Here is a 24,012-nt window from a genome sequence, read left to right as displayed (position 1 = left end):
CGAGTCCTGGCATTACTCCATCTGTATTTTGACATACGTAGTGTCATATTAAACACTGCATTTTGAAAGCAGCTTCAAAATCTTTCCATTTGCAGCAGAAGCACAACACAACATTACACTTGAGAGTTGCACCTCTCAAACTGAACCAGTTAAGAGTTTACTCCCAGCTTACCAATATTTCATGTAGGTGCATATGCTGCTTACAATACTCTTCATTCTTAAAGATAACATTAGCTGTCACATGAAGTACTCATATGCTATATTTCAATTGTGCACAGAGTACTACAGAACATAAAGTTATTAGTGCTCAGTATATGCACAAATCTGCTTGCAGTTCTTTTAAAACTTCCTTGCTAAAACTACACAAACTGAACGTGTACCTTTTCACTTAAATAACATGGAAGTAAGTAGACAGGAATTTTCACTGCTCCTGCTGAACACTGGGCTTCTCATTCTTCTTCTGAATTAATACCTGTCCATCTAGAAAAACAGGCACATGTCACTTTATCATCTTTATTTGTACATCTAGGCACCCAGGACAGAATGTTGTGCAGGTGTCAGGTTAACACACAACGAAGGTCATTTCCAGCTAAACAAAGGCAACCAAAACCCTCTACCATATTGTATTCCCCAAGTTTGTCACAGAAAATTAGGTAATGCTAATACACCAGGAATAGCCACATAGATCTGATTTCATGGACCACTGAGCCCTCAATATTAGAAATGATGGCGGTATATAAAAACCTATTTATATAAAATTGTCTGTCACAGTGCAGAATACCTCAATTACAGAATGTCCTTGCTATTAAGTGCAGCAAACTGATATGCAGCTTACATGTAATTGAAGACAGCAGATTCATTTAAACTTGCAGCTAACATCCTGAGCATGATATGAAGAAATTGTACTTTTACTAATTACAAAATCAGTAAAACACTCCTTAGTGTCTAAAGTAATACAGTTAACAATTAACTAGTTGGCAGCTATATTGTGTTCTCCCCTTTCTTATAATGTTTAGACTTAAATAATTTCATCTTCACATTACCAGAGAAGATTCTTGCATGTACAAGCCTTGTAGGGAGAAAATAAATCCCTGAATGTAGCCACTAATAACAAATTAAACTGAATCTCATCATCATATACAAAAAGGAACATTTCCTAGATTTGAACCAGGTATACAGAATAGAAAGGACATTATATGTCAGTTCCAGTTCTGTCCTTCAGGAAGAACAGTCACTGTTTGCGACAGCTGTCAAATATACAGGTACCAGAATAAAGCTATTCACAGGGATTTTAGAGGGATACAAATTATTCTAAACATGCTTGGGTGCAAAAAGACAACTGCGTAACAGTTGAAAACATCATTGAAGAGATCAGGACAAAAAGCAAGAATCAAGAAGTACTTAATCAGAAACTAATAGCATTGCCATTCCCACAAAAGATTAGGCAGAAAATAGGGATACTTCACACACATGGTAAATGTTATTTACCAAAGGAACGCCCTTTTCTCACATCCTCCCAAATGCCCAATGCATGGAGTCACCAGGAGGATAACAAATGCAGCAAAGCTCATCACATCAAAGCAAGAGGTGCCAGACAATTCCTGAACCTGTGCCATGTGATACACCCCCATGATTTTCCATTCCATTCCTTCCAGCAACATCCTGAAAACCACTCTGGTTGCAGGCTGTTTCAGCAGCCACAAAAAAAGACAGACTCAACCACAAGTGAAAGATTGTGTTCAAAGTTTACTTTTCCCTTCTGGCAGGAGCTGTTCAACACAGCAATGGAAGACACCTCGATCACAGCCATGGGACCAGCATGGAAATACCTGGTGCACAGGGAGAAAAACACCTCTGGCTTGGGAAGGAGAGGCAGCCCATGGGGATGCAGGCACAGGGCAATGCAGCAAGGCTGTACCTGTGAGTGTTGTGCCAAAACCTGCCTCTGGCAGGGTGCCTACCGAGAGTACCAAACACCTCTGAGAGCAGGGGCATCTCCTGAACATCCCACGGCTGGGGGGGGGGGTGTCACAGCTGAGGCTGGTCACAGGACTGAGCCAGTGCTGCATGACTGTCACCATGTGCCCACATAGGGGTGGAGGCCAAGCACAGCCCCCACAGTGAAGCACCTGAGAAGCACATCCCAGGAGGAACCAAACGAAAAGCAGAGCAATAAGACCAAGATCTGTCTGCTGTCACCATGCAGGCTCAAGACACATTCAATTTCAACAGTCTATTTCAGCAATCCCAGCATTAACACCTAAATTAAAGACAAAGTTAGAAATAAGGGGTGATCTTCCAAAATTCTAAATGCAACCTGTGTTAAATTACTCATCTGGATTTGGAGGTTTCATACTGAAGTACTAGAGAGGCTCCACCAGCATGGTGATTCCAGCCCAAGGAGCTCATGCAAACAGACACATATGAAACGCAAACAAGGCTGTCTCTTGAGCATTCCCAGGATCAGAAGCCAACATCCAAGGGGGAAATGCTAGTCTGCTCAAGGTAATGGCAACATGCCCATAAATTTTGGTGGAGCCAAGCTTTTATGTCTGCACATCTAAAAGGTAGTTTCTGAATGGAAATAATATTTGCCATTATTGTTACAGACAACTAACATAAATCCAGTAAGTTGTGCTGGGAGTTAAAAATGCCCAGAAGGTTTCATTAAAGTATTTTGTGAGAGATTAATTGTAAAAAGCAAGTGACATTCAAAGAAATTGCTCGACAACCAGAGAAGAGATATTTCTTCTTACCCCACAAGCAAACAACCATATTTTAAGTCAGTTCTGCAGGGCTGCTGTCTCTGCCAGCGGAAGATAAATGCATTTCTTCTGCTTGCTGCACATTTCTTCTGAACCTGCACATACTGTATAAACAGATTGTAGAGCAACAACACATATGCAGGGAATTAATGCCAGGCCTGCAAAACAGATGGCCCCACAAGCCCCAGACAGCCCTCCAAGCCATTACTTTGTCCTGCCATGTCATCTTCACCTTGAAAGGTGAAACAGGAATCAAGGAAAAGGAGCAATGAATGTCTTTCAGAAGATCAATACTTCCCATTACTTGTTCCTCCAGATAAAAAGGAGCCTCTGCGTGCTCTGATACTGTGCCAGGCCAGCTGGTCTCAGAAATCCCAGAAGAGCACGTGTTAAGGCACAGGTTATTCCATGGAGCAGTTCAGACCAAGGTGCTCAGAAGCAGTCCAGGATGCAGCACCACTGCTCAGGTGGGCACAGCTGGGCCAAGGGGCTGGCAGCAAGGGCCCCAGGCTGCTCTGCAAGTCATTTCCTTTGCCAGCTGTCAGGTCACAGTCAAGCTTAAATTTACATACAAGTGCCCAAAGGTTGCAAGAGATACGGTGCAAACTAAAATACTGTCACCTTTTCAACACAGCCTTCAGGGGAAAAATAATTGTGATTTAAAGGAGAGGGAAGACAGACATAGAAATAAAACAGATAGGACCAATTAAAGTGAAATCACACAGCTGTAAGGCATCTTGCTAGAGCAGCTATGTTGGAGCATCACAGTTTTGGGAGCTCCTTTGGCAGACAATGCTTGAGCCAGCAGAGATCCTCACTTCCCTGGCTCCTAGGGACTAAGGAGCAGGAGCCCTGGCTGGTTTGGGACAGCCAGTTTCAGAGAATCCAGATCTTCTACACACTGTTCACAGAAATTCCTGCAATGACATAATAAAACTCACAGGCCTAATGCTATTTTAGTCCTAACTTCTTTTATTACAGCACTCAGGGACTGAATTTTTAATTTATATCTGTATATTGAACACATTCCTGAACATTGAATAACACTTACCTTTTAGAGACAGGATATGGCTTTATTGCTGTTTTAAGCCACACACACAAAGAAATTCTTTTTAATAAAACAGTCAACATTTTTAGAAACTGAATTGCAGCTATAAATGTAGGTGCCTTCAAATAGCACGACAGAGTGCTTCACACATGGATTTTAGCACCAGATACTTCAAAGCCAGACAGAATACAAAATACAACATTTTATGGCCCTGTGATAGAGAATGACTTTCAATGAGGAATTTCTTTGCTTGAACAATTTCAACCAGGAAACAATCTGGAAATTTCACTGTTCACAAAGTACTTGGGTGTAAAATCATCCCTGGCACATGTGCAATCATACAAAGCATTCCTCATTTAACAAGAAATACCTGGCTCTGCCACACCAGACCTTGAGTCTGGGTGCTGGTTTTAGGGACCATGTTGAGCTGATCCCCCCTGGCCACAGCAGCTTGCCCACAGGCCACCTGGAGATGCCCCCTCTCTCTACAGAAACCCTGCAAAGCTGCCAACAGCATTAGCCAAGCAAAATCACAGATGGCAGAAAACAAAGCAAAAAAAGCTCCAGAAGACAAGAATACAGCAGGAAAAAAAAATTCAAAGAAAGTAAACAGATGAAAATAATTATAGGATAGTTTCAGACACAGTCTTTGGGTGGTTCAAAAGGAAGCAAGACAAAGTTCAGGAAGGGAAAAGCAAAGGCAGCCAAAGGGTCTCAGCTACTCTGATAACAAGTAGAGAAATGTCACAGGGGATCAACACACTGAGTTTAATAACAGTTTGGAGCCAGGATGAGGTGGGAAAGATGGTGTTAAGTTTTTTATGAAAGATTCAAGCGTTGACAACACAAAGACAATAGCTCCAAACAGTGACTACTGACTTTAACAAGCTCTGGAGGAGTACAGTAAGAGAGGCAGAAACAGCACCATTCCTTTTTGAACAGTGGGTTCTGGGCTCAGCCATGCAGCCCCAGAACTGCAAACAGCTTGCATCACAGGTTGCAATGGAAGCTTGCAGATAGGTCAGGGCCTCCTGGAACATCAGGAAAGTGTGGCTGCTTGTGTGCAAACCTACACCTTTACAAAACCAGATGGGACATTCAGGGGGAGAATGAAGAGCCATGCCAAAGACCTCGTGCTGGAACAGCACAGTCACAGAAAAGGCAGTTCCTAAGGTTTGCACAAGGAAATGCTGTAAGCATGGTGTCTGTATTGCTTCTTCCCAATGGAAACATAGCAGTGCATCATTCCTGTTCTCTACTCCAGTTCCCCCAGGAGATCCCTCTGTTTGGAACAAGCGCAGGTGGTTTCATTAGGAACTGACTGGAATGGGAAAGAGATCAACAAGCTCAAATGCTTTCAAGAATACATTAAATCTATCTGTGAGACCCAGCCAACCCACTGAGGTAAAGGTAATGTTTACAATGTGGTTTGAGAGCATGGAGTTCAAAAAGAACTGGCATCAGCCACAGAGAGCTCCTACCTTACCACAAAGGCTTCTCAAATCACAAAATAACCCATCCTAGGTATCTGAGGCACGCGGAAATCACATTCCCTACTGTTCCTCTCCTCATCTAACTTGTCCTTTCTTTTCAAGATTAGATTTAATTCTCTTCAGCTTGAAAGCCTCTCAAGCATGTTCTACAGTCATGAGAAACAGGTAAATGTACTCTGAAATCTGCTGCGTTTAGGTATCTGTTCTCTTAACTCTAATCACTGCTCCTTTCAGATGGAATTTATAATAAAGTTAGAAAGGAGCCAAATATATCAAACCTTTAAAACCCATACAAGCAGCAGAAATTCTGGTTTGTCTAGCTGCAGCCAGATGAATAAAATATTCGAAATTCCAAATATATAACAAATATTTTAAGAGGTTAACCCCTTCATCTGGCAAGCCATTAAGCAAGAGTCTTTTTCAAGGAGGAATTCTGATACAAAGACACCCATGTCACACCCCAATATCAAAACTTCTATTCAATCATCCTTCAGTTATACCAACAGAATCAAAATGCCCACAACAGACAGCTCTTTTAGAACTCTTAAGAAGAAATCTTCTCATCAGATAATATCACTTTATCTCTCTCCCTTCCATTCATTCATCTGTCCTGTAACATGATGGAAATATTTATACTGGAATGCAAGGAAACAACTCCAGTGCACTATTTAAGGGATTAAAAATGCTTCTGAAGGAAGAGTCAGTATCTACAAGCAACTGCTACCTTATAATGCTGGGTAAATTCAGACACTGTCAAATTCCTTACATATTTTAGAGTACATTTATTTTCCTTCAGTTTTACAGCTTTCACTAAACTAGACAATGGCATATTTTTCCTCTTTTCAGCATGCTGAAACTGGAATTGCTTGCCTTGGCAACAAAATCCTGTAATTTTTATCCATGCCAAAAGAGTCTTTCTTCCTGTACTACTGACCAAGTTTGCTGCAGCCATGGCAAAAGCTTGATCAGAAAGCTGCATCACTGGCAGAAAAGGAAGAGCTCCCTTCTGAGGGTCTGCAAAGAAGAGTCATGAGAAAGGAGTGGTGAAGATACTGAGGGCTATTTTATCAGCTCCCCAGTTTAGAAACAGTTGAAAATTGCCCAGGTGTCAGCCTCTATCATCACAGCCATATGAGGAACAAGCCTAGCATTCACTGTTCCCTATTATTCACCTCACGGCTGGAGCAGCTCGCAAGAGTCCGGGGCCCTTCACAGGGCAGTTTCTGTTGGTGGTCTGCAAGTTTCAACAAATGTGCACCCAGTCCAATTTCCCTGAACAGAGAAGAAAAATCAACAACAGAGACTTCATTTCTCAGAAATCCTGAGATTCTAAGAATCTACAGAAATTCTGTCATGCCAGAGACTTCTGGGAACAAGACATTTTATGACTTTTTAACATCACAATCCTCCTCATATGATCAAAAAGGCTGGATGCCATTAAATATGGAAGTTCAACTGCTGCTGGAATTTGGGGAACCAGGCTGCACCTCAACATACTTAAAGCTTTTTAAAAAATTAACTATAACAAATGGTATTGTAGTTCCAAAATCTAAAACAATAGCAGCCTTCCCACCTCTCTGAATCTTTGTAAGAAAAAAGTAAAGATATGGGCCCTTCATTAGGACTAACATTTATTTCCATGATTTTCTGTAGTTTTATTTTTTTAATTACCTTAACATCATCCAGATATTTATAAATCTGTCCAACAACTTGCTTTGTATACTTCACAGTGTTAGCATTATACTAATTCCCTGGCTTCTCACTTCCCCCCTTTTAAAATAGGCACAACATTTGCCTGTCTCCAGTCTTGCATCTTTCCCATCCTTCACATACTCAAAAATAGTCTAAAATGTCACACTGCTACTATGGCTGTTTTACATTTCAATTTTCCAGCCTTCTCTGATTGCATCCATTACTAGTATACCTTCTATATCATCTAACCAACTGATCTTTAGTATCATTTATCCTCTTCAACTTACACCTAACATATTCATAAAATCATCTGCATTTTGTTTTAAGAGAAAAAATATGGGCTGTTTATAAGGCCAAAACAAAAGGAGAAAAGCGTCTTCATGAAATCATCTGAAATGATGAGCCACAAATGACATATGATACTTAAGACTATTGAAAACTAATGACTCTTGCTTGTACTGCCCCCAGCTCAGGTTTTTTTTGTGGTGTCAGGAGAAAATGATCCTAGTTCTTCTGAAGCTAAGAATGAAGGGGATGATGAAACTTCAGCAGAGATCCAAGAGACTTCTACCAGCACACCCAAGGGAAGGACTGCTGCAAAGGGAGCTTTAACTGCTACCTTTCATCTGACTTCACAGCACTGAAGCAGCTGGCCAAAAAAAAAGAAAAAGAGAGACTGTGCTGGAAACATAAAAGGGGGTAAAGTCAAAGAGTAAAGTCCAGTACTTGGAATCTGTGACACAAGCTAGGCACAGGGGAAAGCACAGACCATCTTCCACCACACTCTGAAAACACAAAAGGTATGAAGAAGGAAAATTACGCCAATATACAGGCAAGGGAGAAAGGGCTTCTCCAAACAAATAATAAAATGCATGGCTCTAAAGAAAACCATGGTTGAAAGCAACTCAGACATAAAAATAAATAAAAAAAGTAAGGATCTATACATGTACCATCTAGTGCATATCTCGAAACATCTGTGTGTGGGACCAAGAGCCATAGCACTCAAATGGAAGAGCTGTCATTAATACCAGCTTAGTACAGTATTACCCATTCACTGGACTGACTGCCCTGCAGCTCATGAAGAAGCAGGCCCAAGGCTGAATTTGAGAAGGTGTTACATACCTAAGTGAAGCAGGCTCTCTGCATGGGCTGTCTGCATGGCAGCTGGAGCAGGGATGAGCAGCCAGAGTCAGCAGGAGCCACGCCAGCCGCTCGGGGGGGAGCTGGATGGGAGGGTGGAAAAGGAGGAATGCCAGGCCGTAACCACCAGCTACACTTTGGGGTTAATAAGAAGAGGTGTCAGTTGACTTCTGTTTCCCAGAGTGGGTAGTAAAAAAGCAGGGAAAAAAGAAAAAGAACAGTTGTTTTTCTATCATTTAAGAGTTATTGCTTTCTTTTCCAGTATCAAATACAGAAGCTGTGTGGTTGCAGCAGAAAAATCCCATTTGCAGACGAGAGATTGGCTGAACCATCATTTTTCTCTGCCCTGAGATCTAAAGTGAAAATCTCTTCCTCTCTCCTTCCCGTCCCCACTCTCAGGCCCCTATAATTAGTTGCATCATTATAAACGGTAAAGAGCACTCCATTACACTTTCAGACTACACAGTTTCTGCTCATCCATTTCTGGCCCTATTTGGTTGCCATCTCTTGTGGTAGTATTACTAAGCCACTCTTGTATTAGCTATTTGCTAAACAGCTCTCATTAAGACTAAGAGCCCAGATGGCAGAGAGAGGACAGAAGATGAAGGATTACACTTAACTGCACTTACTTTAAAAAAAAACAGGAAAAGCAAGAAGACTGCTTGTGCTATACCTCTGAGTTAAATTAACTTCAAGAATAAAAACAGGGCATATGAACTCAGGAGGTTTCACATTCCAGCAGCAAGAAAACAGTTGCTTTCTCTCACTTCTCTCATATTAGAGTAACTCAAACTCTCCAAACTGGCTCTTAGTGGGTACTGCTCTCAGCGAATTTAAAGCATTCCCATGGCTCAGACCTTTGAATCCTTCTGTGACAGTCCATGGTGACCCCAGCTATTAAAGTGGTTCACGAGACAGCAAAAAAAGCAGATGCTGTACAATGTAATAAAAATGTACATATATAAATAAATGTACATATATAATTAAAAAGACACATTAAAATGTACAATGCCAGGTTAGAAATCCATCCTTCACATTAATATGCACACTGAGCCAACAAAAGGATGGCCACTCCAAAAGGCCAAGCCAGTTTCATACTTCTAAGTATCACATTATCAGGAAAATGAAAAGATCTCTTTGGAGTGTGGAGAGGTGAGCGGTATAGAGACGGATGCTTGTCTCTCTGAACATGTGCTGAATCTTGTACATTTTCCCACTTTTGGACTACATTTCAGATTATTAAAAAATACACAAGAAAAAAACAGTCCTGTAAAAAGTCTAAATTAGAGCTAATGAGTATAACTCTTAATTATCACCATGATTCCTAATTTCCTAGTAGTCTTATAGGATTAACCTAAACAAAACCATCGATGCAAGAGCACTTTCCACTACCAGCACTTCAGCACTCATGCAAAGGCTTCCACCTTCTTCGTGGAGGTGACAGAAAGCCTAAGTGACACAGTGACCCATGTAAGGTCTGCCAGAGTGCCAGAGCCATGGAAGAAAATGACCTGTGGGACCAGTGTTCAGTCACCTGGAAGAAGTGTTTCTCCCTCTTCAGCATCAATTAGAAGGGAAATTTCTATGTAAACAAGGCAGGTATCAGACAAATCAGACATTATCAGCACTGCAGAGGTTCAGACCATTCTGCACAGCACTTCCTAAGTAAGCAGCACAGTTAATTAACTCTGTGTTGATTAATGGTGCTCTCTCAAATCAAGAATTTATTGAGTCTGTTATTATATACAAGGTCATAATTGCCAAACAGCCACAGCTAAATACCATTCCTTGCAGTCTACCCCTTAAGCATCATAATGTAAAATTAATTGGTACTTGTTTGTTAATGAATATGAAATATTTTAAACCATGCAACATAAAACTTACCACTGCTCTTTTCTAAAGAGACAAACATGAATGAACAGAACTATTTAAATACCTTGGGAAGAACACCCTCTTTGCAATCAGGGTGGGATGGGGGGTGTCTTTGTTCTTTGTAGCGGGCTTTTCTGTGCTCAGGCATTTACCAAAAGCACTATTCTTGAATAATTAGTCAGCAATTATTTTAGTTCCATGGTGCACTAAGACAGACCAGCAAACTAAGCTCTTATGCAAGAATATGAGCGCCCACACCAAAATATCTCTTCAGAGATAGTTTATCTCTTCAGAGATAGTTATTTTGGAGTAGCTGTTTCAGTAAATTTCCAAGCACAACTGAAATCAGCTCGTAGCAAACGATCCAACTTTGCCTCAGCAGCAAAGATCAAAAAGACACTTAAACTCTGGTGTCCCTTCTGGAGTCTTTAAACCCAGGGTTAGCCACTATTTAGGGAAAGGGCTGGCAGCGTAACAAAGCAGACCCCTCTGGGAAAGAAAGAAGCCCACAGGCTGGATCCCTAATCCTCAGGATAGGGAAGCAAATGCTTTGCACAGACATGGTCTCTTCCCAGAGGCAGGATCTGGGCAGTCACTGCCAATAAAGCTGCTCTGGCTTTGCCCAGCCTGTGACAGTTCTCCCACATCTCAAAGCAAATCAGCACCCAGGCCTGCCGGGTGGTAGGGCAAGAAACCAGAGACAGTATCCCAAGCCTGGCTCTGCTGCTCAGGTAAGGAGAGCACCAGGGAACAGACCCCAACCAATTAAAGCCCCTTCTACTTCTATTTCTGCAGGCATTTTTACTACCCTCTAAGGGCTCGCTGGTAATACAAAGCTTGACTTCAACCACATTTGTTTCCCAAAAACAGGGCATGGGCAATATCAAATAGGTCTGACTGGTTAAGGCAGACCCTCAGCAGAAAGATGGGTTTTATGGTGATTCCATTTGTCATGTTATGAGCACCGGGGTTCAGCACAACTCTGTGGGGCAGTACAACATGCAGGAATTTAGGAAATAAGGCACAAGAAAGTAAGCTTTCCTCTGGCTGAGCAAACTGTTTATCCCTCTTTAGAGAGGGAATTACCTTACTGGTGAAACATCTATTGTGGCTTAAAAATATTACTGCACATGTTCAAGGTTCAATTAATGTATCAGCTGAACACTTTGTTAAGAACAGGCAAAACTCTGGAGTGTTCTCTCAAAGCCTACTGGTTGAAAGCAAACAAAATACATCAACAGAAGCAGCATTGGGAATAAAACAAATGTGACACTATGGTTGGAACTGTACCCACAGAGGTGGACCAGTTATTTTCATGTACTTTTTTTTTTTTGATGTTACAATATCCCAGGAAATAGCAGTGCAATTCAGTCCAGCAAACTCTGAACAGCCCAATAATCTCACGGGAAAAGAAAATGCATAAGGAGATTTTGTTACTTCTGTGGGTCAGACCCTTCCCTATTTGCTTAGTCCTAGACAAGCAGCTGCACACAAGCCCTAGGAGAAAGCTTGTTCTACACTAACTTTTTGGAGGCTTCAGGCACTGAATTACACCTGTTTGTACACCTCCTTTTCATTTTTGTCCATACCACAGAGCCAACTGAAGAATTCCCCAGACAACTCTCTGAAGGTGTGCAGGTCTTTGAAGGGCTGGAAACCATGTGTCTGCACAGAGTCATCCCTTAGGAGTCACACAAGGGTTTTCAGACAGTTGTTTGGAGCTGTCTTCAGCCAGCCCCGCAGGAACAAGAAGTGCTGAAGATCATGTGCCTGCTCTGTGGTTTGCCATCATTTGTCTCTCCTTTTCCAGACAGCTCTCTGGTGAATCACAAACCTGCCTTGGAGGGCACGAAGCATGCATAAAACCCCATTAAAGATATGCAAACTCTACCCAGGAACAGGAACCAGGAGATCCCAAATGCAATCCCTGATTAATGTGAAAACTGTGCCTATGCCTGTGGGAAGAGGATAAATGCAAGGTTTCTGTAAGCAGCTACCCCAGGTAGCTGCACCTGCCAAGCCACAGCATACAGGTGCTCCTGGGCTGTGTGATCTCCCACCATCCTCAGAGAAGCCAGGTGTGGATAATTCACTCTTGGAGCTGCAAGGCGACATGGCTGGTTTAGCTAGTCTGAACCTTTGGTGTGGAGGAGGGTGAATCTGTTCAGCGCCATTGGCTCCCATTTGCAGAAAAGATATAACATTCCTCTGGGAAGCAGGGGGGATGGACAAATTTACCAGTCTTCTTGAAAATTATTCTGGGAGGAGGAACTTCTTCTAATTAGAAACTAGATTATATGTCTATGAATATTTACCTGTAATAAGCAGAGCTTAGTGAGAAGACATGGGTGGGGTTTCTGAACGGGTTTTAAATGCCTGCTTTGTATTCAACTGGATTACCTGTGTTAGAATTGAATTTAAATGTATCGATCCCTACTTAAGGAGGTATCTAAATGACTCGAAGATGGTATGGGAATCAGCCAGCACTATGTTAAACCCCATTTCTGCCAAAGGACTGTGTTGTATCCTGATGAGTTTGTAGTGTGCCAGCTGTGATGGTTGTTTATTGGGGTTTTCAACAGCTGGACTCAATGATCTGAAGGGTATTTTCCTACCTAAATGATTTTATGATTTTAAGACTGCTGAGTTTGAGCCAGACTTGAAATGAAGCTTGTGTGAAATGTACCCAAAGGGCACCATCTAATCCACTGACAGTAAGTTTTCAGATTTGAGAGGCTAATCTCCATTTATCTGAATGACCCAGCTTCACATGTATGTGTGCTCCATGGCAGAGTCAGGCAGCCCTGGATTATTAGGACATTTAGGCTAAACAAGCAGTATTGATGCATAACAGGCTGATCTCACTTTTACCATCTGCACTGCCAGGACACAATGCTAAACCCATGACACAGGATTAGTGACCAAAGACAGCCACCCACAGCAATCAGCCAGAGTAAGTCTTTACCTACAAGGTGACCTAGAAACCATTTCCTAACAGAGCACTTGCTCTTAAGCAGCAGGAATTCTGATTTTACAGTTTACAGAACAAATATCTAAAAAACCCAATATGTTCATTGAATTTAACACTCCTGTGACAATGCATGCCACCATTCATTTCTCACCTTGCAACATCATGAGATTGGCAATAACCCACACACAGTAAACAGTGTTAAAACAACCTGCAGGAAGGAAGGGCATCACTGTGAATTAGCCACTTAAAGAGGTAAATCAGGATTTGGCTCTTGCTCTGTCACCAGCCCCCTTCTCAGCCTGACTCAAGTCATACAGTTTCTCTGCAGCAGTTCTCCAGCTGTGAAAAAGGTAACAAGCATCTTCTCTTGGCAGTGCCACCAGGAAACAGCACTGCACCTCCAGCTACACAGTGCCTGCCTTCTCCTCTGCCTCTTCCTATCATCCCTCCTGCTCTGCCTTAGCTGCCCAGGTCAACTCTTCTCCTTCCACCTCCTCTCTCCAAATTCTAAAGCCACCTTGGCAGCTTCTTGAAAAAAATAAATAATCTCAGATTTGTGTCCAGCCAAAGGTAATTGGAGCCACAGGCTCCCCTTGCAGAAGACCCCATTAAAAGCTGGGCCACATCTCCTAAAGAGGAGCAGGATTATGCATATAGCTAAAGGATCAAGGCTTGTTTACATTAAAAGAAAAAAAAATTCCTCATACTAGGCTTGATTCATGCCAAGCAGGGTGCAAGAAGATCACTCACCTAAACCTGCTCCTCTCAAACAGAGGCAATGGTTGCAGAACCTGGCACACCACATTTACTTCATTGGTGGAACACTTTGGAAATGTTCCTGGAGTCAATGACTAAATAAGTCCCTCTCTTGATTCTAAATGGGAGAGAAGTGCTGCATGTTGCATTGGCAAGCACATTAAAACAGCTGGAAGCAGAAAGACAATATAAGGTTTTTCAGCCCCTTGTTCTTTAATTTTTTACCCTGGGCATGCTAAACAACTAAAGACCACACTGAGCAAATCAGTGTTTTACCAGGTGATACTGTGGAATTCTAGCTTCAAGATGCCAGGCTCCCTGCTGGCACCAACTCCCATGGCAAGAGGGCTGGCTCCAGCAGTGACACCAGCCCAGCCTGGTGACACCAGACAGCTTGATGTACCCATCTACTGCTGCCAGCAAGGCCCCACAGCACAGGCACAGCTTCGTTGTGCTGCCTTATTGCACAGAAGACAACAGAAGTAACCTTACATACAAAAACAAAACAAACACCTAGAGAGGCAAGAATAAAAACACTAGTGAAAAGGACATGATGTCCACCTTTATCTCTTAGAAGTGTGGGAAAAATTAACTTTATACATAGAAGCACAGCAAGTCTGGTGCTGCTACCAGTGTGTTATTATAAATACAAAGCACCTTCCCATATTCCTGCAAAGCTGGTCTAGATTTGATACAGCCATTCATTCGAGGATGAGATTTCAGAAGGCAAACTGTGGCTCTTTCACCTTGGAAAGGTAAGGAGCCTATCATGTTAAAATGATGCTGTGATGAAATGGGTTACATTCTCCATCTGAATGGTATTATCTACATTATTAATTAGAAAGTGCATATAAAAGCTTATTAATGTTCACACTCATTTCCTTTCACAGAAATTATTTGATTATAATCAGAATGTGAAAGCTTGGGCACCTAATGGTGCAGTTGACTGGTGCTTTCTTTTCAGTTGATACACTGTAGATACAATATTTGATTTCTACACTTAAATTTCTGTAAGTTACATGCTCTTTACTTCTGGCAGTACTTCTTTTACAGAGACATGTAGTTAGAGGTATGCAACCAAGCAGACACTAAACAACTGTTTTCCTATAGCTTTTGCATGGACAAAAGACATTTGCTCAAGCAACAAGTCTGTAAAATTACAAAGGCTGAAAGGTGGGGAAAAAAACAGGCCACATAATGAGATCCAAAAAATTACCAGAATAAAAATGCTAATGCTTGAATAGAAAATTATTCATCACTAGAGATTATTTGCAGACTTTGTGCTATTAATGGTATTAACACACGGCACTTGAAGCAATCCTATACATAATTCAATAACACAAGGGTTTTCCATAAGAAACCAATTCCTTTACAGAAAGGAGCTGAAGCCTCATATCAGTAAATAAGTGCCACCAGGTACATCAGTTAAGACCACATGCAGGAGTTAACTTCTCTGGTTTTGCCTACTTCCTCACAAAGATGCAGTAGCATGCAGGTGTGAGAAGTGGGGCTTTGTGAGGGCATTCTCCCCAAGTACTCTTTTAAAAACAACACAGCAAGCCTTGACAAATAACTCCAGCACAAAGATGCACGTCCCTATATAAAAACCAGCTCGTAACTTGAAGAACAAACACCAAGCAGACAAGCCGGCTAGGCCAGGGGGCTCAGCACTGCATGGAAAAAATTCATTCAACAGCCTCCATTTTTGGTTGTACATCTGCAGACAGGAAAGATTTTTCTTCCCCCAAAAGCAAAACACATGCAAATGTCTGTCATCAAAAAGCACACGCTCTTTCAGAATGTCACAATTACCTAGCCACAACTAAATGCTGTAATTTGTTGACCAACTCCTTGCAAAGGTCCAAGAATGACCTCAAACCCTTGGTTGAAACTGCAAAATAATTTCTCCCCTTTAAATGTAATTTTGTAATGCTTTGATTCCCACCCATCACCAAGCTGAAGGGTTCCAACATGCTGCTACATGTTTCTAGTGCAGCAAAGAAAAAAAGGCTGAAGCCACAGACAGCAGCTGTGGGAAATTGCCAGCCCAAGCTTTCCAGCTAACAAAAAAAGTGACAAATGACAGATATGTACTTCAGGAAACAAAAACCAAAACAAACAAAAAAGCTAATTTAAATACAGGAACAGCCAAAAAAAAATGCACTAAAGGGTTAAAATACAGAGGTAGTCTGTTAGCAAGGTTAGCTCACCTGGATGATTTGCAACATAGAGAGGCACTATGTGAAGTAGGGCATTCAAAAAAGCAGGAATAAAAGAGGAAATGGTCAATGCTATCAGAATATACTTTGAAACATTTGCCTACCAGGCTTACACCTATAATATCTGGCTCCTGTAGGTATCTGTTGGCACCAGGTTAGTATTAGTACCTGTAACAGTACCACTGAAAGGAAAAAATTCCGGACAGGGGTTAAAAAAAGTCTAAAAACATAATATGTTAGTTGAAGCATTAGTTATTAGCCTGAAGACCATATTAACTGCAAAAGTGGCTCCTAAAGAGTAAGCTGCTCATTCTACAAGCAAAGATCTGTTAATGGCGGGGCAGCTTCAGGAAGAGGTGAAGGGACTTGGCCTGGCTCTTCCCTGAACAGACCACAAAGCCAGCGCAGGGAAACCCTTCCCATCACCAACATATCCCAGCCTCTGCCTCTCTTGGCAACAAACAAGCAGCATCAGCTACACACAGACCTCTAGAAACAACGCTCTGAAGTTTTCTCTGCTGGCAGGGATTTGTTCCCAGCCCAGCGTGTGACCGTCAGGGCTGTGAGGTGCTGCTGACAGCGGCACCGACCCAAAACCGTGCCCCAGGCACGGCACAGCCCAGCCATGGCCAGCTCCAGCCTGGGCACTGCTGTTCCCAGGTCACAGAACACATCTGGCCACCCTCGAGCAGGGATCCAGATAAAAACATCACCTTCCTGGAACCAAGCCATTACACAAGCACCCAAGCTGGGAGCAATGTTTATTTCTCTACTAAATGTAGCCATGACAACGACATCTTCATTTAAGAGATGAGCAGGAGGTCACGAGGCCCTTGTCAGGCCTGGATAAAATACCACACCTCGAGAGAGTACAGGAGGGTGAGTTCTGCTAGATGCCATCTGCAACTCAAGAAAACTAACACCCTAACATGGGCAGGCACACCTTCCTCTAAACAGCCAGGCATCTAGGCACAACCTTTCCAGCATTACCAAAGAACAAACCTCTGCAGGATTCCCCTGCTAAAGAAAAATATCTATGACATACTTGAGCACGCTACACCACGCCATGAATTCTCCCGACTCAAGTGCTTCTTTTTTGAAGCACTTGAAACAAGCTACAAAATTATCAGGAAGTGAGACATTGCAGAAGCCATGATTAAATTGAAAAAAAAAAAAAAAAGGGCAGCAAAGCAGCTTCCGTTTTGAGCCTGTATCTTGCTCTCTTTGGTGACCCAAAGCCACCTCCTCTGAACAGGCCCATCCCTGGAGGCATTTAGACATATTTCCATGGTGTTCTTGGCAGTGTTTGGTTTATGGTCGGGCTCTATGATCCTGAAGGTCTTTTCCAATCTAAACAATTCAATGATTCTGTGTCAGAGCTAAGGTGCCATCTATACCAAATGGCAGCAACCATCACTCCTACAGGTCTGAATAACACCAGGAATTCTGGCACATCTCAGTTTTTCCAAAGTTTTTATTTTATTTTAAAAAGCATGGAGCCATGTCTCACAGTATGCATGATACCTAGGAATCATGGCTCCAGAAAGACATTGGCAGCCACATTGGAGTTATTTTGGTCCAACCACATTTTCATTTCACACAAAATAATAGAGACACACTCCTGTGGGTAAATTCCTCCTCCTTCCTTCCCCACAATTACCTTAGTTTTGTGGCTGAGTATTTTGTACTAAAATGGATTATCTCTTTCTGGCTGCGAGCCCTTTCAAAACCACTTAGAAGACTGCAAATTAATATACACACCTTAATATTATCTAGTCATAATATGAGGAGGGGAGGAATTGTGGCATCACATGCCACACCAAATTAACTCATGGGCTGCCTGTGGGCATGGGGCACAGGTTCATTACTCCTATTTCATACAGTAGATTCAGGGGCATTTTCTCAGATGCTTTTACATGTCCCAGAAAAAGGATACACAGAAAGACATTACTGTCAATTGAATGATTCTGAAATAAGTTAGACACACCATCACTTGGAAATGTAATTGGTTTTGTTAGGAGACTATTTGTTACTGTTGTATCCATTTTGGTTTTAAGTGTGTTCAGACACAAGTCCAGCCTTTGCCCAGCAGATTTTTATGATCTTTGACATCTGTTTAAAATTATTTAAACATCTGTTTAATGCTGTTTCTCTGTGACCATAATAAAAAAGATCCTGATGGTCAGCAAAGAACTGTCAAACACAGGAAAACATTTGGGGAAGGGAGAGAAATGGCCCTTTCAGTTCTAGTCACACTGCATTACCCTCAGCAATCAAGGGCAACAGGCAAAATACCAGGAGACAGGATGAGGGCTTGCAGTTAATAGCAGCCTAAGTACATACACCACCATTCATCTGGGCTCCATTACCCTTATGCATGCATATGCACGCTTGTGAGGGCAGCCTAAGAGTAATTCTGCTGTTTTGTACATACAGGGCCTGGCTGGTGACACTGAAGTCACAGTAAACTATGACCCTCCAGATGCACTGGCCCAAGGCTAGCTAGAGCCTGCGTCTGTCTCAGATTCACAGCAAGCTTCTCACTGAATATGGGAGTGCAGGCATGAAATCACCAAGCACTACATCTCATACAAGCAGCTACACAGGCTGCACTTCCTAGGTAACTTCCCATTTTATTGTTGTTTATAGAAAACCTTCTCAGTGTCATTCAAAGACAGAGTGGTAGATTTCCTCTGCAAACATGCACAGCGATAACCAACAACAGGCAGTGGAGCTTGCATCAGCCTCTGCCAGGCATCAATGCCTGTCCCACGCACACCCCGCTCTGATGGGCACAATGGGCACATTTGTGCCACGGGGGTGAAGGCAGAGCTGGCATCCCAAATCAAACTGCCATGCACAGAGCAACTTTGTTGGCTTTAAACAGAAAGAAGATGACAGAGTTAGCTAAAGAGACAACATGCAGACCTGGGGGCAGAGCTGGCAACTCTGCAAGGAAGGCCCCAACTGGCAAGGCAAAACTGAAAATGAGATGGAGACACTACAGAAACTTTAGGTTCTTCCAAAATAATTTTCCAAAAGGTGAATCACACAAGTTTACATATAGCATTATTTTAAGATATTTTACCTTTTCACACTTACAGGAGCAATTATCTGTTTGCTGCCCAGAACCAGCAGTGGAAACCCTGAAGATGAAAAGCATACTTGATGGGACATCAGCTACCAGGCTTTCTTTAGAAAAATTGCAAGTGGCAAACAAACAGCTCTCAAGAAACCAGGTTACTTGGTGCAAGTATGAGGAATAAGCTGGGCAAAGAACTGCAGACAGCAGGCAGGGAGAGTGGCAGCAGGAAGAACCCTACATCTGCTCATTACTCAAAGGATGAGAGAGGTGGGTCCAGGCAACAACTGCTGCTCAAAAAGCAGCCATGAAAGCCACAAGCAGATCAATACCTTCACCCTTTGAGAGCACCACCCACACCTGAAAGCCTCTGGCTGCTCACTTGTTGGAGCACTTGTCTTCTGCTCTTTCTGAACTCTAGCTTAATTGCAACCTTTTATCAAAAACAATTGTACCCTTACACAATATAAAATACTAATGCTTATTGAAATGGAAAAGGTACAGCCAATGACTTGGATAGGGAACAGTACAGCAATAACTCATATACTTGAAAAGAAAAAAAGGGTTTTTTCAGTCCTTAAAACAACTTGTACACTTGCTGTAATTAACCTTCACAGCAGAGACTGTAAAAAAAAAGGACCAGATAAATGCGTTAAGATTTAGAGCAAGTTTTGCAATATTTGTATATGACAACAGAAATATTTAGAACATCAGAATGTTTACAAATGCAGAGACACAACTATGCACAAAGATTATAATCCTATTAATTAGTTTAAGTTTTATGAATTATTTGAACTTGTTTTCTGCTTAGCATTTAGTCATTCAAAAGTGACTAGTTAGTTACATGCCTGAAAGAAATTAATCTAGAAAGGAGCGATGGTAGAATACACTTCCTGTGGTTAAACCACTTACAGGTTTCTCCTGGCTCAACTGATGAGCTAATAATTACCATCTCTGGAAGCAAATTCAAGTAACCTTCACTAATGCTAAACTCTTAAACTAAGCACTCCTGCCTAATAAGTGAATGCAGCTAAAAGAACTGATAATCTCTTTTAAGGTTTAAGTGTAACAACACTTTAGCACCATTCAGCTATATCAAAAAAGCAGCAACTATTAACATCTATCTGTCTTCAAAGCCTCTATGAGAAGTGGTGTTATCAATTTCTCATCTGTCTGAATATTACCTGTGCTGTTAGATACACTTGGTAAGAAAAGTCAAGCATGGAGGCAAGGAGGAAACAGACACTTAAGAGAAAGAAATGTTTAAACTCCCAGCAGGGAGGTTCTCTAGTAATCTCCTACATGATGTTCTCCTCACTGGTCAAAAAAGTTGTGGATCCAGAAGGAAGTGCTACAGAAATCCCAGTGACAGGACAGAGCTCTTGGTTTCAGAATCAACTTTCCCTGAGCGTCACAACTCAGACCTGAAGCACCTCACACTCGGTGCACAAAGAGCAGCCCAGGTCCTGACCACTGCAGGGATGTGCGGAGTGTCCCTCATACTCCAAATCTTACTGCAGGACATTGTGAGCTGTGGCCTTTGGTGTTTAAGAAAAAGGAAACCATTTCCTGAATTGCTGCAAGTTATCACTAGTTGCCTCAATCTTCAAGAGCAGGAAGAAATGCAGAAGGAGTCTGCTCTCTACCCCAGTGAGCCCAAGTACATACAGGAGTTGTTACAGAAATGAAATCTTCCGGACACATCATTCTCCAACAGAGATTCACCTCTCTTTTGACTGAATCTATCTATAACCACACGAGGCTGCTGCTACTGCGTGTCTCTCTGCTAAAGGCAGGCCAGCCTGGGGACAGCACTCCTCCGGTGTGATACAGAAGAGAAGCAGAGCTTGCCCTGAATCACACAGAGCTGCTGCGGTACAGCCCCGGTGCCTTGGTGACACTGCTCGGGCTGCAGGTGGCAATGGCTCCACCAGCAACAGCTCCAAGCACACAGAAACAGGCACACAAAAACTTCTGCCTTTAATTTAAGAGGAAGCAACACAGCCAATTTAGAATGTGTCCTCCCCCTCCTCCACTCTCTCAGAAGTGAAAGAAAAAGATCTGTTGAAGAAAATTAAGGAAATGAAAAGAGACCCATAGGAAACCTATGTCCACAAAGAAAAATGATCAGCCTGTCTTATCATGTCCCAGGCCACAGTGTGACCAGGAACAATGATGAGCATTCACCAAAATTTTGAGCATTCTCAAAGTAGGCACACTGCAGAGGTGTCACAGCAGCTCTGAGGAGCCTCCTCCCTCTGCTTTGAGAGTTCTTAGAGAAGATGAAAAGGGAGAACCCTAAGACAACAGCCTATCATTTTTCTACAGCACTACAGACTTCATTAAGATGTGATCTATTTGACTTAAATATATTTTGACTTCTACTGCTGCTGCTGAAGCAAAATTTTCACTGTAAGATGTCAGCAAAGATTTAAAAATACTAAAGGCAGTAAACTCGAGGGCTTCACTAAATATGTAAAAAGTACTGAAATGGTACCTTTGTAATACATGTATTTTTTATATTAATGCTTGCTGTTTGGATATTTAACACACAGCTCCTACCTAAATCTCCTTATTTGTGACACTCAGTCTGTGCACAATGGGGTAGTGAAGCCTTATGGTGTGAAACATTTTCTTTGCCAGTCATAAGCATCAGATCTAAAGATGAGGATATTCAAAGGACATGACAGGAGGCAGCCCATAAATACTGCCTTCTATTACACACGAAAACACTTTATAGTCTGGTCCCCAGTATTAATTTCACTTTAGAAGCAGCTTTGCCATTTGCTGCTTTCAAAAGTCTTTTCAATGTGCTATGTGGCAGCTTTGTGCACGTAGAAGATTTTTTTTTGAAAAACATAAATAGACTGCGAGCGAGGCTTGTGATCTCCAAGTACGGCTATTTGGAGAGGGGCTGGCTGCAGGCAGTCCTTCTGAACCCCACAGGAAGGGTCTGAGGCTTGCAGGACACCCACGCTGCAGATCACAGGCGGACCACGCTGAATTAAAAATAGCAGATTAAAGCACGTAACGTGTGTAACAGTTGGTAGAGTATATGGATAAACCAGGATGTGGGAGTCATAATATCAATTTACTAAATATTTATAAATGCTTCTAACTACCAGTGATAAGAAATACTTTAATACTGATTACAGCTGTCTGCCCACTGCTAAATTTAACACGATCCAAGTGTTAATACTACGGGTTTTCCTAGTAGCCTGTGAAGAACGGCAACAGCTTATCCGAAGAGGCACTTCCTAAATAAAAAGGAAAATTTATTTCTACGTACGGCACGGCAAAGAAACGATGGAAAAAGCCAAAGGAACTATAAGCAGAGCCGAGAGGCCTTTCGAAACGAGCCGACACCCACCTCCATCCCACCCCGCCGACGGGAGATGTCAGGGTTTCACCGGGGACCGCGGGGCGGCAGCTCGGCGCGGACGGGCGAGCGCCCGCGCCCGGTACCGGCTGCACGACCCCGGCGAGCGGCACCCTGCCCGGCCCCGAGTCCCCGGCCCGCCGCACACAGACAATATCCGTCGGGAAGCGAAGAGAAGCGCATCGGCGGCGGCTCGGCGGGCAGCGGGGAACCGGCACCACACGGCGCCCCCCGCGAAGGGGCTTCCACGGCCTCCCCCGGCAGGGGGAAGGGCCTCCCACGGCCGCCCGCACCGCCGCGGGGGCTGCGGCTGAGGCTGAGGCTGAGCCCGCCGCCCGCTCCCGCCCGCCCCGCGGCGCCCACCTGGTCGGCGAGCTTGAGCACGGCCATCCTCCGCCGCGGCTCCCGCGCACATGCAGCTCCCGCGACGGGCGGCGAGCGCGCCCCGCGACCGGCGCTGCTGTGGCGGCGGCGGCTCCGCTTCGCGGCGGGGCGGGGGCCGCCTCGCCTGGTCCGGCCCAGGAAGCAGGGGCGGGCGGGCTGCCGCGCACGGCCGCGCCGCCACCGCCGCCTGCCGCCGCCGCCTTTGTTCGCGCCGGCGGCCGCTGCCGGAGCGGAGCGGAGCGAGGGCCGCCCGGGGCTCTCGGCGCCCCCGCCCCGCCGGGCAGCGCGGGGGGCGGTGCCGCCGGACCGGGCGGGACCCGCACGGACCCGCCCCGCGTCCCGGCCGGGGTCCCGGGCACCTGCTGCACGCCGGGGCGACCCGCCACGGGAGCGGCCGCGGCCCCTCAGACCAGGGCGCTGCCCTCGGGCCCGGGTGCCCTTTCCCCGCCGCAGGGGCTGCCCCAAGGGCACCGCGCCGGCTTCGGCCCTGAGGGCCGAGCTCTGAGGGGCCGCGCTTGTCCCCACCGCGCTGAGGGACAGCCGCGAACGTGCTTTACCCGGACCCAAGCCCGGGTAGAAGCAGAAGCCGAACCCTGAACCTCTCCCTTCCTTCCATGTGTGCCTTCAAATCCATTTGTCAAATCCCATCAGACGCAACTGTTTGACAGGAGTCTTTTGGGGTTTTTTTTACCTCTTTTTGTAGTAGCTCTCTTGAAAAATCTGGTGATTCCTGAGAGACAGGCCCTGTCTCTTCCTACTCAATATATTATTTAGTTTTTCAAAAACTAACATACTAAATAATAAGTACAGTTAAATAAGCAAACAAACTAGCCCCAGAGTCCCTGCCTCATGCTGTAGAGAAAATGAACATCATCCACTGTTCTGTTGGGCTGACCTGGGGGGAAACTTCAATTCCACCCTCAGAGCTGGCTGTCAGTGTGACTCGAGCACCAACGCACAGCAAGGCATGCAAGGCCAGGGGCTGGCAAGGCGGGAAGAGAAAAAGAAGGAAAAAAGCATGAAGGGGTAAATTTACATTCTTTCTTACCCCTCAGAGTTGACAAGCTAAATCCCTGAAGCATGTGCTTTGATTAAAATCATTGGTACAATGCACAGGAACAGGAGTTACACACATGCTGAAGGTAATGAGGGTAATTACATTTTTTCCAAGGACATGTAACTGAAGAGCAAAGGGCTGAAGATTCCCTCTT

The 24,012-nt window shown here is 43.7% G+C and overlaps 1 protein-coding gene across 3 annotated transcripts in view; it reads right to left on the bottom strand.

The window, feature by feature from the left end:
- Positions 1-22,909, bottom strand: part of ANKRD44 (ankyrin repeat domain 44) — a 131,372-nt gene extending 108,463 nt beyond the window's left edge. For all 3 annotated transcript variants that reach the window (XM_084209043.1, XM_084209044.1, XM_084209045.1), the window contains exon 1: positions 22,781-22,909. In XM_084209043.1, the coding sequence (XP_084065169.1) occupies positions 22,781-22,807 (27 nt within the window). In that variant the 5' untranslated portion in view covers positions 22,808-22,909. The remainder of the gene's footprint in view (positions 1-22,780) is intronic.
- Positions 22,910-24,012: the final 1,103 nt, after the last annotated feature.

The sequence above is a fragment of the Fringilla coelebs genome (assembly GCF_963513975.1).
Source record: "Fringilla coelebs genome assembly, chromosome: 7".
Lineage (NCBI taxonomy): Eukaryota > Metazoa > Chordata > Aves > Passeriformes > Fringillidae > Fringilla > Fringilla coelebs.
The sequence above is the reverse complement of the archived record's forward strand: the minus strand, read 5'-3'. Positions and strand labels throughout refer to the sequence as shown.